Raw genomic sequence first — 16,559 nt, forward strand, 5'->3', positions numbered from 1 at the left:
AGTGAATAAAGCCTTAATAAGCTTTTGTGTGATGATAAACTAAGCATTAAGGAATCATTTTCATGACATTTTGAATGTTATTCCTTCACATCTAGTTAGGAGTATTTGATTCATTTTGATCATGCCACCCTAATCATTAGGCATAATTAGGTTCATTATACAGGTCATGTTCCCTAGAGAACAGATCAGTGAAGAAAGTAGATTTTGCCTTCCTGCGTTAACAGCGAAGCAGATCGAAAACAAGCTTTGCCTTCATTGGTTACAGTGGAGCTGGTTGAAGATAGCAGATCTTGCCTTCCTGCATTAACAGCGAAGCAGATTGAAAACAAAGCCTTGCCTCCATCGGTTGCAGTGGAGCTGGTTGAAGATAGCAGATCTTGCCTTCCTGCATTAACAGTGAAGCAGATTGAAAACAAAGCCTTACCTCCATCGGTTGCAGTGGAGCTGGTTGAAGATAGCAGATCTTGCCTTCCTGCATTAACAGCGAAGCAGATTGAAAACAAAGCCTTGCCTCCATCGGTTGCAGTGGAGCTGGTTGAAGATAGCAGATCTTGCCTTCCTGCATTAACAGCGAAGCAGATTGAAAACAAAGCCTTGCCTCCATCGGTTGCAGTGGAGCTGGTTGAAGATAGTAGATCTTGCCTTCCTGCATTAACAGCGAAGCAGATTGAAAACAAAGCCTTGCCTCCATCGGTTGCAGTGGAGCTGGTTGAAGATAGCAGATCTTGCCTTCCTGCATTAACAGCGAAGCAGATTGAAAACAAAGCCTTGCCTCCATCGGTTGCAGTGGAGCTGGTTGAAGATAGCAGATCTTGCCTTCCTACGTTAACAGCGAAGCAGATCGGAAACAAAGCCTTTGCCTCTCTCGGTTGTGATGGAGCTGGTTGAAGACAACAGATCTTGCCTTCTTGCATTGACAGCGAAGCAGGTCGAAGACGAACCTTACCTCTCTCGGTTGTAGTGAAACTGGCTGAAGAATTTTAGATCTTATCTCCCTGAGGTTACAGCAGAGCAGATCGAAGACATAATCCTATCTCCCTGAAGTTACAGTGGAGCAGATTAAAATAAAGGATCTTATTTCTCTGAAGTTACAGCAGAGCAGATCGCACCAGGTCTTATCTCCCTGAGGTTACAGTGGAGTAGACCGAAGACTTTCAGATCTTATCTCCCTGAGATATCAGCGGAGCAGATCAAAGATAGTAATCCTATCTCCTTGAGATTACAATGGAGCGGATTAAAGGATCTTATCTCTCTGAAGTTACAGTAGAGAAGATCACATCTGGCCTTATTTCCCTGAGGTTACAGTGGAGTAGACCAGAGAATTTCAGATCTTATCTCCCTGAGGTTACAGTGGAGCAGATTGAAGCCAGAGATCTTATCTCCCTGAGATTACAGCGGAGCAGATCGAAGACACTATCCTATCTCCCTGAAGTTACAGTGGAGCGGATTAAAATAAAGGATCTTATCTCTCTGAGGTTACAGCAGAGTAGATCGCATCAAGTCTTATTTCCCTGAAGATGCAGTGGAATAGACTGAAAACAACAAGTCATGTCCCCCTAAAGTTGTAGCGGAGCGGACAGTAGATAGCAATTCTTATCATGTCTAATCTTATTCCCCTAAAGTTGTAGTGGAATAGATGGAAGCGAAGTCACAAACCTTGTCTCTCTGAAGTTGCAGTAAAGCAGGTTGAAGTCACGAATCTTATCCCCCTGAAGTTGTAGTGGGGCAGGTTGAAGATATGAGTCCGATCTCCCTGAAGTTGCAGTGGAGCGGGTCAAAATGATGGACCTTACCCCCTGAAGTTACAACAGAATGGATTGAAGTTACAAGACATATCTCTCTGAAGTTGCAGTGGAGTGGATTGAAGCAACACGACACATTGGATTGGAATGAAACTACTTGAAGAAGAGAAGCGTCAAGAGAAGTCAAGAATCGACGAGACCGGGCAAAATTGGTCTTTCTTAGTCTTTGCTCTGTTCTCGTTACACGACAACGAGCAAAGAGGGGCAGCTGTACAAGCCCAATTTTAGCCTGGGGCCCAATTACAAAAAACAAAAAAACCAAACCAAATTAACCTAACCCATTTCAGCCCAATCTACCCAAATTTACCCATTACAACAAACCTACAACCCAACAGACCCAACACCCAAATAACCTAACAACCCTAGCCCAACAAAATCAGAAAAATGAACAGCAAAACAAACCCTAGGTGCGCCGCACCTAGGGTCTTCTGACTTCGGCCGCCGTCAGCGCAAATGGCGCACCTGCCACCGTCCCTTCCATGCCTCCATCACGTCTCTACCCACCTGCTCCACCGCCTTCAAATGGCCTGCAAGAAAGGACAAGAAATAATATAAAAACATTGTAAAATGGCTATAAAAAGCCATTCAAAACCATTGTAAAAGGGGCGGTTTTCCCCTATTTAAAAAACACTTTCAGAAATCAAAAGGAAACAAAAATTTTAAGGTGATTTGCGATTCTCCTGTTTCGGATTTGTTTATTCTTCTTTTCCTTTTTCTTCTCTCTACATCTACAAATAAAGAAACAGAAAAAGGAAACGAAATGGTACCTGAGTCACTCCGCTTGCATTGTCGCCGGAGTCCGTCTTCGGGTCTCCGAGATCGGACCCCGAGGGCGACGTTTGGGGGTTTCGCTCCTCGGCCCTACGAGTCTAAAGCCCGATCCTTAGTTGGTCCCTGAAACGGGGTTAAAAACCGACCGTTTAGAACCCCCGACCACCGCATGTGGCGGGGTCATGGGTGGCCCGTTTAGCCAAAGGAAAAGGCGGGCTGAGGGTTTCTTTTTTTCTCTGAAGTTTTTTCTAAACAATGAAAGAATGAGTTTTAAAAAAAAAATTTGTCTTAAATAAGGTTTTCAAAACGGCACCGTTTTGATAGGGTCAGGACAGCCCCAAAACGACGTCGTTTTGGGCTCCTGACCCGAGACCCGACCCGTCTGCCTTGGGGGATCCGCGTGTTTTAACGGAAGGGCTAATTGCGCGTTTAGCCCTTCCGCTTTTTAATGCTTTTAAAATTAGGTTTTTTTAATCTTTTGAATTTTACCCGGAATTTTATTGCGTTTTCAATGTAGTCCCTTCTGAAACTACGTCGTTTTAAAGGCGAAGGACAAATTTCATCTTTAGTCCCTCCATGTCTCGCGCGTGTTTAGAATTATCCCTCCCTTTTTATTTATTTGTGATTTGACCCGAATTTTGTTAAATTTTTAACTTAGTCCTTTTGTTATTTTGTTTATTTTCTTAATATTATATTATTATTATTATTTCCTCATTTATATATATACATACTTATATATATTTTATATTTTATAATTTTTATATATATTTTTATATACATATACGTGCATATACATACTTACATAAACTTTTATATTTAATAATTTTGAAATACATACATACATATATTTTTCATATTTTTATAAATTTATGTGCATACACACCTTTTTATATAACGTATATACTTATATTATATATATACATATTATTTTATAATCTATATACCTATATATGTAAATGTTTATGCTTTTATTTTTTTATAATCCATATACATATCTTTTATTTATTTTCTTCATTTATTTATTTATTTGTATGTCCATTATTATTATTATTGATTATGCTTTATATTGGTTTATTATTGTATATACGTGATTGATTTTATTTATATATATAATTTCTTATTTACTTATATTTTGTTTTCCTCGAGATTATTTTGCTTACATCATCATCATTCCATTACGCCCATTTCTATTTAGATTTCAAAAAAGAAATTTTAAAAAATATAAGTAATATTCGGTATTTTGGATCTTCGAGAGAATCGAGCCCTAACGTATTGGGTTCCGACTTTCTTCGTTGAACTTAAATAATCGAGACTACTCTTCAAAAATGATAACAAGCTCGTTATCAAGAATTCAATACGTTGTGTCCTAACGCATTGGATGTGACATGTTGCTTTCTCGAAACGAGAATTTTTCGAAATAAATGTAATATTCAGTGTTTAATATTTTGATAAATTGTGCCCTAACGTATTGGGTTGTGATTTCTTCATTTGATTTAAACAATTGAATATTCTTTTAAACTTTATTACACGAATTTTTTTAAATATCGGGAATTAAAAAAGGATCGTGTCCTAACTTACTGGTTGTGATCCCTTTTTAATCCAAGATAATTAAATATTTTCTAAATAAGCACTTTTCATTCGCGTATCGGGAATTCGAGACATTGTGTCCTCCTTACTGGAAATGATTCTCTTTCTCGAATAACGTGAAATACACTCCTTTTCTTGAAAATTTTCAACGTTTTAATACAAGGATCGTATTTTTTAAAATTCTTCAAAGTTTTTAACCTTTGACATTAAGACATTAACTAATCAACTAGGTACCAATTTTGGGCGTTACGAGGGTGCTAATCCTTCCTCGTACGCAACTGACTCCCGAACCCGTTTTTTTGAATTTCGTGGACCAAACTTGTTGTTTTAATAAAATCAAATCGTTTATTAAAAACAACCACTTTTCGAGGTGATCCAATCACACATCATGAAAAAAGATTGGTGGCGACTCCCGTTTCATTTTTCAAAACCCCAGTTGACCCCGTTTTCATCAAAAAAATGGTGTCAACATACATTATTTGGTACGTAACTTTGACATTTTTTTAATATAGTACTTATGGTGCTTTATTTAATATAGTACATGTATTTGGCAAACGTTATAGATTTTGATATTTAAAGGTAACTGTTAGAGATTGTGTGACCCAAATCCTGTCAGTTGTTGAAGAAATAAATGCAGCGGCACAATAAGAGGATCTATGGGGGCAATAAGCCAAGGGATGAAGTCATTGAGTATGTTAATTTTGATTTTGCTGAAGACCTTGATAAAAGAAGGTCACTTTCAAGGTATGTTTTTACTATTGGAGGTTGCGCCATCAGCTGAAAAGCCGCTTTGCATATTACAGATGCTTTGTCTACTACTGAAGCTGAATACATGACGATTACTGAGACTTGTAAAGAAGCTATTTGGTTAAAGGGACTCTTTGGTGAACTCAGTACAGACCTTCAGATTAGTACAGTGTTTTGTGATGTCAGAGTGTCATCTTTCTTACGAATGATCAAATGTTTCATGAAAGAATAAAGAACATTGATGTTCGCCTTGTTCGGTATTATTTTGTGCGTGATATTATTGCCTCGTGATGATATTGTTGTGAGCAAAGTTAACACTCATGATATCCTATTAACTTTAAAGTAAACCGTAATCTAACACTAATATATCTACCATTAATCTTTAATGATAAGAGATAAAACAATTGAAACTCTATCTTGTCACCTAATCGAACTTTAAAAATATATATATTTAATATTCTAATGAAGTATTAATTTGTTTACCAATTAAAAACACCAAAGTAGAAATGTGGATTCAATTATTTCGTTAAAGTAAACCCTAATTTAATACTAACCTACCATTAATCTCTAAGGTAATCTAATATTTATCCTAATATTGTCGTTGACACTAAGAAGAAAAAGATTAAAATAAAAATAAAAAAATATTTATTATTCCAATTAGGTATTAATTTATTTGCAAGTTAAAAAAATTAGTTATTTTGTTAAAATAATTTAATAATGTTAAGGGACTTAAGTTGTTAATAATCAAAGTTAAATGATATATTTTGATTATATCAGAAGTTTATGATCTAATTGAAAGTTGAGATTAAGTTTAATGATTTATAATGTAAATTACGTAATATACACTATACTTATTGCCGCTAAATGAGAAGTACAAGTTAAATCTCTAGTAGTAATGATTAATAGTAAGTTTTGTTTTTTTCTATCTTTAAATTGTTGGCACATATGGGAAAGTTTTATATTTTTTAAATTTTTCTTTATATATTTAAATTTTTTAATAATTAAAGCAAAAATAAAAAGAGTAGGGGTCAAATTGACAAAAATTGAAAGGTTGATGAGCTAAAATTGTGATTATACCTAATTTTTTAATGGAGTTTACGGAAAAAAGTTAATGGAGGGACTGAAAATGATGAAATCGAAAAATAAAGGAACCAATTTTAAGTAAATAAAAGTAGAGGGACTAAATCCGCACAAATTGGTGATGTTACAAGGGCTATCCTTAAAATTTAACCAATTAATCAATTACTAACTTAGATGGTATTTGATAAACTGAAAAGGTAATTATTAACAAATTAAGTGTTTGAAAAATTAAATACTAAATTTAATTACAAAAATTGTTTGATATATTTCTTAAAATTTTGTATGAAATATGATTAAAGCGATTGATAAATGTAAATATTAAAAATTTTAAGGTAATGTATTTAGGGATGACAATATAGCATAGCGAGGGCGAATATTGTCAAATTCATCATCGTTACACAATTGGCATGGATTTGCTATTTATTTTTAATATTTTTAGTGTCAAGTAAATATTTAAACATAATTTTCAAAAAAAAAAATTTAACATAAAATATATGAAAATTTTCTATATTATGTTATTACATATTTACCCTTTTAATAGTTTATATATACAAAGATAAAATTGTAACTTTATATAGTGGAGCGGGTTGAAGTGAGGCAAGCAATTACCATAACTGCTCCATACCCACTATCTAAAAGAGAAAATCCACCTCGCCCCACATCCACTTTTCAAAAGAAAAAATTCATTCCATTTGGAGCGGATCGATTTGAAATCCATTAGGCGGTTTGGATTTTGCCATCTCAAAATGTAATTTAAATGATAATGTTAAAAGAAATAAAATAGAATAAAATAAAATAAATCGAAAAAAAAATCTAAAGTAATTGATAAGTAATTTAAGTAGCTCATTAATTACTTATCATTTTTCACACTTTTTATTATAGATTATCAATGTGCTTACAAAATTAGATCACTAAAAACATTAATTTTTAGTTGATTTAATTTTTCAATGTATTGTCAAACAAAGCTTTATATATTTAAATTAAATTTATACTTTAACATGAAAAATAATTTTTCAAATTCTATTAATAGATCATGTACTTTGTATAAATTATGAATTTAGTATTTGTACTTTAATTTGATCAAATTTAGTTTATGTACTTTTTGATTTTTGAAAATTTAGCTCTAACCCAATGGTAACGGTTAAATTATGTCATTAGCTCTGTATTATGCTTAAAGTTATATATTTAGTTTACGCTGTAAATTTAGTCCACATTCACCAATTGGATCATTCTTAGTGGCTATATATATTTTTAATTTCAGATTTTTGGTATTAATTCAAGCGATAGTCGTTAAATTTATAAACTAATTTTTTATGAGCAATATGTGAAAATAACAACCAGACATAACATTACATATGTGATAATATGTTTGACACATTGAATTTTAAAAATAACAGAAGTTAACTTAATGAATTTAATAGTTATCATTTGGTTAGGAGTAAAATTTTCAAATACTAAAAGTATAAGGATTGAAAATGACCGAATTAAAATACATGTATTAAATCCACAAACCGAATTTAATAATAGAATTTGACCTAAATATTTTTAAATAGTTATAAAAGTAGTTAATTAAAATATTTATATAAACTCATAAAATTGTATAATTAAAATTTTAAATGTTAAAATGTCATTAAAATACATCATAACAATTAGATTAACTTAAATAATCATTAATCTCACAATTAAAACAATTAATTCTATCATTATCATTAAAATCAATCTCAATGCCCCTAAATTAATCATATTTATTAGACTTAGCGTCTCCAAGCGTTGTTTGTTTATGTAGAGTGTTCGCGTTTGAAATAATGAAAACGAGAACTGAGAAACAGCGAAACCCTGGTTTCTTTTCTATTTGTATTTTTAGGTTTGAACCGACAACAAGGCTTAGGGTTATGGCTTCTAGCTGTAATTGCACCAACAAAGCATACTTTAATGAGCAATGCTTTAGGTAAATTAATATTTTAAGCAACAAATCAAAGATTAAAGGGGGACGGAACGTAATAATTGTTTGAGCCTATATTTTAATAATATCAAGCAGGAAAGGGATATTGAAAGATGAAGCCACTGCACTGCTTTCACGTGAATCCTGAGGCAGAAACCGATGATGGAGTGGGGATGATCATTGTTTGCTATGAATGATAATCGAAACGAAAATTCTCTATGAATCTTTGGAGGATGTTTGGGAAGCTATTGAGTTATGGTGATGGGGCTGCTAACCCCCCTTCCCCTTTATAGACTAGCCTACAGTTAGGCCACAAAAGGTGTTCTGCCCTTTACTTAAGATCCCAATAATTATACTTCAAATCCAACTTCTCCATCTATCATTCAATTCTCATTATCAACTTTTTTTAACCATAAAATCGATTTTTCATAGTTATGGCAAGGGAAAAAAAAACGGACCAAGGGGTCACGTGGAGAGGGGCATAATGTCCACGTAAGAGACAAACGAGGATTTGCTTACAAAAATCTCAGATCCACCAATCACACACGTCGTCCCACGTGCGACCTTGTACCCCATCAAAAACCTATGTTATGTTATGCATGACATCATTCATAGTATCATAACTGTAAGAACAACAGTGCATTAATATATTTTTTATTCAAACAATTTGGGATTCTCTTGAAATCTTCATCTCATAGCTTGCTATTATCATTATTATTCCCAGTCTACCCTCTCCTACTTTCTCTTTTCCTCTCTAATTCATTTTCTAGTTTCTTCTTCATCTCTCTTTTCCTCTTTAAGTATTTTAGTTTTTGTTTTTATTTATGGCTGACTCATCATCATCATCATCTTCTTCTTCTTCGTATATTCACATGGTAAGTTGTAGCTAATTATTTCTTTTTATTTTATTTCCATTTTTGTTGGCTATTGCTAACTAAGATGATCATGTATATAAATACAGGTGCACCGTCTTATAGAAGAGTGTTTGGTATTTAAGATGAGCAAAGAAGAGTGCATGGAAGCTTTGTCAAAGCATGCAAATATAAAACCAGTTATTACTTCAACAGGTAGTTATTCTTCCGACACTTTCCTCTTTCTTGATCAATCAAGCAGCATATACATCGTACATGATGAACTTGACCGTAAGGGTCTTATTAAGTAGTTTTGTTGTTAGTAATATAATTAATAGGATGCGTATATGTATTGGTTAAAGTTTGGATTGAGTTGGAGAAAGAGAACAAGGAGTTCTTTGAGGCATACACAAGGGGAAGCCATGAGAGAGCCACTGAAATAGAGAAAAGACAAAGGATTCAGAGGAGTCTCCATGCTTACATAAGGGACAACAATGGCAACGATCAACTCCACTACTAAATATCATCATATTGTTCCAAACTATTTGTTCTTCCTTTTTGGTGTTGAAAGTGTATTGTAAAAGTAGGCATGAAAGTTGAGGCAATATCCCTTGCATGATACCATGGTTGAGTGTAAGGTTACCTTGCTATATTCCTAAGCAATAAACTCACTAAACAATTTTAATTGCTTCAAGCTTTGCTCACAATCTCGTTTGTTGTATATACATGTGTGTGTTTATTCATGTTGTTGGTGAATAAAGCTTGAAAATGCACGTGTCAAATTCTACAAAAGAAAAAACAAACGTGTCAAAGAGATGCGAGTACATTTACAGGTACATCGACTACTGAACATATTTTTATCCACGTTTTAGTAAAGAAAAGATCAAATTTTCGTTTTCTTCTTTTTTCTTAGCAATAGAATTTTGTTAGAGAATAAAAAATGATGTACTTAGAGCGAAGTTACATATTCAAAATAAATTTATATATATTTTTTCAATCTAAGAGGCAATCACTTAAATATGAGGTTAAAATAAATTTTTTCAAAATTTAGATGACTTAAAATGTAATTTGACTAAAGTTAATATATATATATATAAATACATAAGGGTGGGATCTATTTACACTAGTATAAAATTGAAATATTTTTACACATTTCTATTATGTTTTATTCAATCAATATTTTAAAAACGTTAAATTTATCAATATAATTATACAATATTTCATGCATATAAATTTTTTAATCAATATTAATCTATAACATTATATTTATTAATAATTTGACATGCATGATTTATATTATATTTATTAAATTTTATTTTTTAATCAATATGATATCTCTGTCATATTACTTAAAGTTTAACATTATTACTTAAAGTTTTTTTTTTTGAAAAATACTCAAAAAAAATTTATTCTTAATATTTTTTTATAATTAAAATTGGATTTGCACAAAAGAATTCGGTCCATAAATATGTATATTTAGACCTTCCATGAAATTAAGCACATATAATTTGTTGAGTTAGCATCTTCAAAAACTCACTAATAGAAGAGAAAAGAAATAAAATAGTCACACCATGTGGATAACATCAATATTTAATTATTTTTTAATTTAAAAGTTTTTAAAATTTATAAAAAGCTGGTTTTTAAAATTAAAAATTTTAAAAAATATAATTTTAAAATTTTAAAAAATTAATTAAATGCTGACATGTTATCTACAGGGTAATTCTCGTGTATGCCACGTTAGCAAAGTTAATAAATATTAATTTTTTTATTCATTTAGGGGTGATTTGAGAAAAATGTAAGTTTAAAGGTTAAAAAAATTAAATGAATAATTAAAATAACTTTTTCTGGAGCCAAAAAGATCATTTTTCATGTTTTTATATATCTATTTATAATGCTTTCATCTAAGAGGATTTTACTTGAAAACATTTTTAATATTGGAAAATGAGAATTGCTAAAACTGGGCTGACTAAAAAAATAGTATCATTCGGCCTCAAATTTCAAATCCAATTGTGTAAAACATGGCATTTCAAGCCCAAAAAAATTGGGCCTCGATTTTACATCATCTATCATCTACGTTTCTGGAATGATAATATGATATTCGACTTCTCACTTTTCATTAAAAAAGAAAGGTTAATATATGTGCCAAGTGTTTATACTTTTCGTAAATATGAAATTTAGTCCATTTGCATTTTGAATTTCAAAATTTAGGTACAATTATTAATATTGTTTATTTTTTGTTAAAATTGTTGGCGTGATATTTTAATTTTTTTTAAATACTCATTTGGTAACTATATAACTAAAAACGACGTTATAATCAGTTTGAATTTAACAAAATAATCCTAATAATGTTTGAATTTTAATATCTGAAAAGTAAAAAGACTAAATTTCAATTTTTACAAAAATAGATGAACTTATGGTATATTTTAACCAAAATTAAAATACACTAGTTTTGTCATTATTAATTTAGTTTGAGATATGGACTAAGTTTAATTTGAATAATTTTATTATCTCTAAATTTAAATATTTTAAAGCTTTATTTGAGTAAGATTTAATCAATTTTTTTATTCTTACTTAATCAACTGTAAAGCATAAAACTGAAGTTGTTATAACAATTAAGTTATACCAAATGTAGAATAAAATAAGGGTGGCGGTTCACACCATAGGAGTATAAAATGCCACTAAAATAAAGGTGGTTTACACCAACTACTGGAAATTGTGGTTTAGAGATCTCAAGGTTGGGCTTGAGCTTAGGGGATATATGGATTCTCTATCTCCTTGCCTTGATGCAAAAAATGAGTATTTATAATGAGAGGTAGACTTGGTGTGGGTCTCAGCTGTTGAGTTCCCTACTCCTTAAGTGCATATGGTAGAGTAGAAGATATTTTCCAAGGGTACAATTGTAGTCGACTTGAAGGGACTAAGTGAGGGATTTGTCAGGTTAGGGATGCAATAGATTAACGGGCATTGTCAAAAACTCTTCTCCATACATCTTCTAAGGGTTGTCTGGGCTCGCCTAACATGACATGATGTTTAAGTAAGACATTTTTTAGATAGGAATTATCTTTCTGGCAAAGCCATAAGAATAAGCTTCATTGCATTCCTATAGTCATTGAGTAGTTTAGTGAGACATGAGTATAACAATTGTCATCTAGACGAAAGATTAAGTTATAAAGTGATCTAGGTTGATTTGATTTGCCAGTGAGGCTTGCAGAGAGTTTAAAACATCATTACTATTGCCGAGCCATGTCACGTATGGGATGGTCATGGCATGACGAGGACCTCTTGCCGAGCTGATGCTTGCTTGGAGGAGAAGGAATTTATTGATTTTGTTCACCAACATGTGGTGAGCATTTAAATGTGGAGCCCTTCATTGTGTTGCTTGTAGAAAGGGATGGACACGCTGCTAATATCCTTGTAGAAGATCCTATGGAAGTCATTGGTGCAAGTGTGTGATCCTCTTTTAAATTAAATTTAAAGTTAATGTACCATTCGATGTTATCAAAATTAGTCTTAAATCATAAAATAGGGAAACATACTTTTAATTATATAAAAATAATAATTTTAGAGTAAATATTTTGAATTTCATTTCAATTCAAATCAAAAGGCTACAACTCCTCACATCACAAGTACGTAAATAAAACAAGTGAGAAGCTGCAAATGTCCCCTTGGGGAGTGGCAGAGCCCGCAATAGCCGGCTTCTTTTCATCTCTCGATCAGCTTGATGGGCAAGGGGATTGATTCCCCTGCTGATTTCAGTCTCCAGTCAACCACCCCGCTCCTGACGGAGGAGATTCTTTCCTAATCCTTTGTCCCTTGTTTTCCCTTGCTCCGTTCCCACTACTGCTCTTTTTTGCATACGCAACTTCCCAATTCATTACCATTTGGGTTGGGCTTCTCTATTACAAATTCCATCAAACTCAGCTCTCTATTATTTTGAATGTTCACGGGTGGGTTCTGATGACAGGTGTTCAACCTTCTATCTTATAATGTCAATGAATCCCTTCATCTATTTTCCACTTCTTTTCTTCAGAGTAAGAACCACCTCTTATTTCTACTCGGTTACCTTTGTATTTAACTTATGCCCATTTTTCTCCTTTATTAAGTTAATTTGTCTGTCAAAAGGTAACCTACAATTATAGTTATTCAAAAAGCCATAATTAATAATGTTGATTTCGGCCTCCAATACACTATAGTCAAAGCTATTGCTCGCTTTTTCTTTTTCTTTTTCTTTTTCTTTTTATATTTCCCAATATTTAAACCATAAATAATAATAATAATATTTCATACTAATTGCTAAGCAATTAATGGAAGAAACCTTCCTACACATACAACACAGGCCATGAGTGGCAGGTATAAGTAATGCTTATTGCATTTATGTTAATTTCTAATTTCTTTCAACATAATATTACTTTCACATGTTTCCTACGACAATCTTTGGATCCCTTGTGGAAAAAAAAAAGGTGTCTAGAAAGAAAGAGAAAAGAACATACGGAAACGACACTGTCGAGTCTCCATCATTGTGATGGAATGGAAGAGCGGAACTTAGCTTTAATCAACTTCTATCCTAGAGAATGGAGACAGCAATCATTTTTTTCTTCTTATGGTGCTGTTTTGCTTTGCCTTTTACACTGAAATAAAGGTTTTTCCGTGTTGTTCTTATCTGAACTAAATATGCATGAAATCCGATCCTAAAAAATGACAAAATCTAAAATGATTTGATTCGAAAATTTTGAATGATAAATTTAAAAATTTTGAATCTCGAAATGACTCGAACTTATCCTAAATTGAATCGATTCAAAATCAACATGACCTACCTAAATGATAGGGCATTGACAAACTATACAGGAATGGTTGGTGAAACATGTTGTTTTGTAGACAGAAGATGAAACAGGAAACACAAAAAAGATTGCTTCTTGGCTCAAGTTTTTGCATTTTTGAGATAGGAAGTGAGGGTTTGATTTTCGTTTGTTTGTTTTCTATTTAAAGTTTATGTTTTTTTTTTGGTTCATGAGATTGAAATTAGTAATTTAGGAGAAACTGGTATGGGTTTGGGCTGCCCTTACCAATCATGTAGGAAAATAGGTGAGAAAATTATTGCAAATCGGGAGAAAATGTTGGGAGGAACGAGACAAACATTGAAGGCAGAATCAGTAAGTCAAGAAAAATAATTGAACATCACAAAATATTGCAGCACTGATTGAAATAGTTCTCCAATTATTATTATAATATCTGATGACATTGCTTCATTTACAAACTTGGAATTTAATCATATGCTTGAAGCTGATTGATTTAATTTAGACATGCGCTAAAAGGTTTCTTCTGATCCAAAAATCATGGGAAAATCAGCTTAATTAGCTCCTTTTCCAAGCCAATGTTTCAAAGATTGATTCACCCAAGTCTTTTCAATACATTTCATCCAATGTATTCACCTCTTTTGCATTTATTATAAGAAAGAATGGCCATAGAGGCTGAGATCTACTTTCATATAATAATTTACTTAAATCTGAAATTGTTGCTTCTTTACCATGTAGCTCCTACGCTATTTTGGATTATGATCGGATTTAGCCTTTTTTTTTGCTAAGGGAAGAGGTGGAATTGTTCAAAGTTTAAACATATAATTCAATGGGAGTCTTTTATTACAGAACCAATGATTTGACAGTTTTGATATAGAAAGTGTAAATAGTAGCATTAAAGTCACCTTGGGAGGTAGATTCTCAAGTGAAGCCCACCAAATCTTTAGAATATATAAGTTAGAAAGAAGAGAATACCACAAAAAAAGGGTATTATTTAGGGTTTTAGAAAAAGGTATAGAAATCTGGGTCTATCCATATCCTTTTCATGTACAATTCTCCTCTTAAGGACACAAATCCCTGTGACATTGTTGTTTTCTCGTCCAAAAATAAAAGCTTGAGTAGAGTCAACTTCATAAACCAAATCAAAACAAAAATCACCAACAGCTGGAGGACCAACCTAGCCAGTAATACAGGCCCGGACGCCCTTTGTTTAAGCTTCCACTTGCATTTAAAATTGGAGATTCCCTCATGCTTTATAACTCATTTTGTGGCCTCTAATATTTCATTTGGAGCCACGTAAAATCTGTAAGCTTGACTTTCACATTAGATTTAATTTGGCCAATTGATTCGCAACCATGTTATAGTCTTTAGTCACATGCTTAATTTGCCATTGTCGTTCAAATCTCATAATTCGCTAAATCTTTCTAAACACGATAATATTTGAATCCTCCAATCAGATGTTTGTCAATACTTGGACCACATCAAGATTATTGGTTTGGATATATGTTAATTGGTTAGTTTTTAATCATTCATATGATTTATTTATGATGAAGAGAGAATTTTTCTTATTTTTTAAATTTTTTTTACAAAAATTTTATTTATCATTTTAAATTTAAATTTAAATTTATACTAATTATTTTTATGGAAAAAACATAATTATACCTAACAAGGATTATTGAATTTATATAAATCAATTATTAAAATATGTGGAAGAGTGGACCGTTCAAATGTGAAGAAAGAGCATTTTTAATTGCATGTGAAGAACATCTATCTTGAAAAACCTTATTAGGAACACTAAAAACAAAAGAAAAGAAAGAAAGAACCATGACAGGTGACAAGTCACGTGACAAATCTCTTTCATAGGGAAGTCAATTTAGGCGTTTTTTTTTAAATGTGAACTAGGCATGAATCTTGATATTGGACAACTTTCATAAGTTAATGTGTAAAAGTATAATATTTATATTCATATGATATAGATGGTCTAATCATTATAAAACTATATCAAATTTTCGATGTTAGTATTTAAAATTTTTTATTTCATTTTGACACTTAAACTATAATTTTGTTATATTTTGTAGTTTTACGATTTATGGTGTTAAAAGAATAGTAACCAACCAGAACATGCCATTGTTTTCGTTGATTGTTATGTGGACGATGACATGGTCATTGACCGCATTGATTATGCATTGATTGTGCTGACTAGACCAAAAAATTGTTAAAAATTTTATTAATGTAAGTTTTTTACATACAAAAATTGTAAAAAATATTTATATTATTAAAAATAGTAATTTTTTTAAATAATTATTAAATATTATTAAAAATAATTTAAAATTGTAAAAGTTATTAAAATTATAAAATAATATTTAAAATTTGTAAAATAGAAAAAATTATTAAAAAAATTGTAAATAATTATTAAAAACTATAAAAATTATTTAAAATTTTTGAATTGTTCGCATTTAACCAAAAATTACACAATTTTTACATGAATTTTACAATTTATACAATTTTTTAATCGAATCATATGTTGTTCCTGTTTCAAGACCGCGGATCTAAAAACAGTAATGTTAGAATAAATCAAGAAATAAAGTAGATGACAACATAGAGAATCTTCTTGTATTCTTTTAGAATTTGTAGAGAAAATTGAAGAAGAATTTGTTTTGTTAATTATTTACAACTTTTAATAAATATTTACGATTCTAATAATTTTTAAAAATTTTAAATAATATTTTATTATTTTTAATAATTTTTTTATAATTTTAAAACATTTTAAAAATATTTAATTTTTTACAAATTTTAAGTATTTTATTACAATTATATATATTTTAAATATTTTTATATTTTTTAATATTTTTCTACAATTTTTTATTTGGTCAATGCTGTCAATGGCCACATCATCTTCCACATTAGCAGTTGATGGGGACATGTGCGGTGTTCTAATTAGTTTTTTAACACCATTAGCAATAGGGGTCAAAAAGTTCAATAAAAC

The 16,559-nt window shown here is 31.3% G+C and overlaps 1 protein-coding gene across 1 annotated transcript; it reads left to right on the top strand.

The window, feature by feature from the left end:
• Nucleotides 1-8,433: 8,433 nt before the first annotated feature.
• Nucleotides 8,434-9,474, top strand: LOC107892859 (uncharacterized). Its single transcript, XM_016817893.2, has 3 exons — nt 8,434-8,804; nt 8,891-8,996; nt 9,143-9,474. The coding sequence occupies exons 1-3, from the start codon at nt 8,754-8,756 to the stop codon at nt 9,298-9,300; spliced, it is 315 nt and encodes a 104-aa protein (XP_016673382.2). The 5' UTR covers nt 8,434-8,753; the 3' UTR covers nt 9,301-9,474.
• Nucleotides 9,475-16,559: the final 7,085 nt, after the last annotated feature.

The sequence above is a fragment of the Gossypium hirsutum genome, chromosome D09 (genome assembly GCF_007990345.1).
Source record: "Gossypium hirsutum isolate 1008001.06 chromosome D09, Gossypium_hirsutum_v2.1, whole genome shotgun sequence".
NCBI lineage: Eukaryota > Viridiplantae > Streptophyta > Magnoliopsida > Malvales > Malvaceae > Gossypium > Gossypium hirsutum.

What these genes read in the sequence shown, in the direction of transcription:
- LOC107892859 (XM_016817893.2), top strand. Translation starts at nt 8,754, where the DNA reads ATGGCTGACTCATCATCATCATCATCTTCTTCTTCTTCGTATATTCAC. An exon ending in CTTCTTCGTATATTCACATG is followed by an intron (nt 8,805 to 8,890) that starts GTAAGTTGTAGC and finishes ATATAAATACAG; the next exon opens with GTGCACCGTCTTATAGAAGA. An exon ending in ACCAGTTATTACTTCAACAG is followed by an intron (nt 8,997 to 9,142) that starts GTAGTTATTCTT and finishes TATTGGTTAAAG; the next exon opens with TTTGGATTGAGTTGGAGAAA.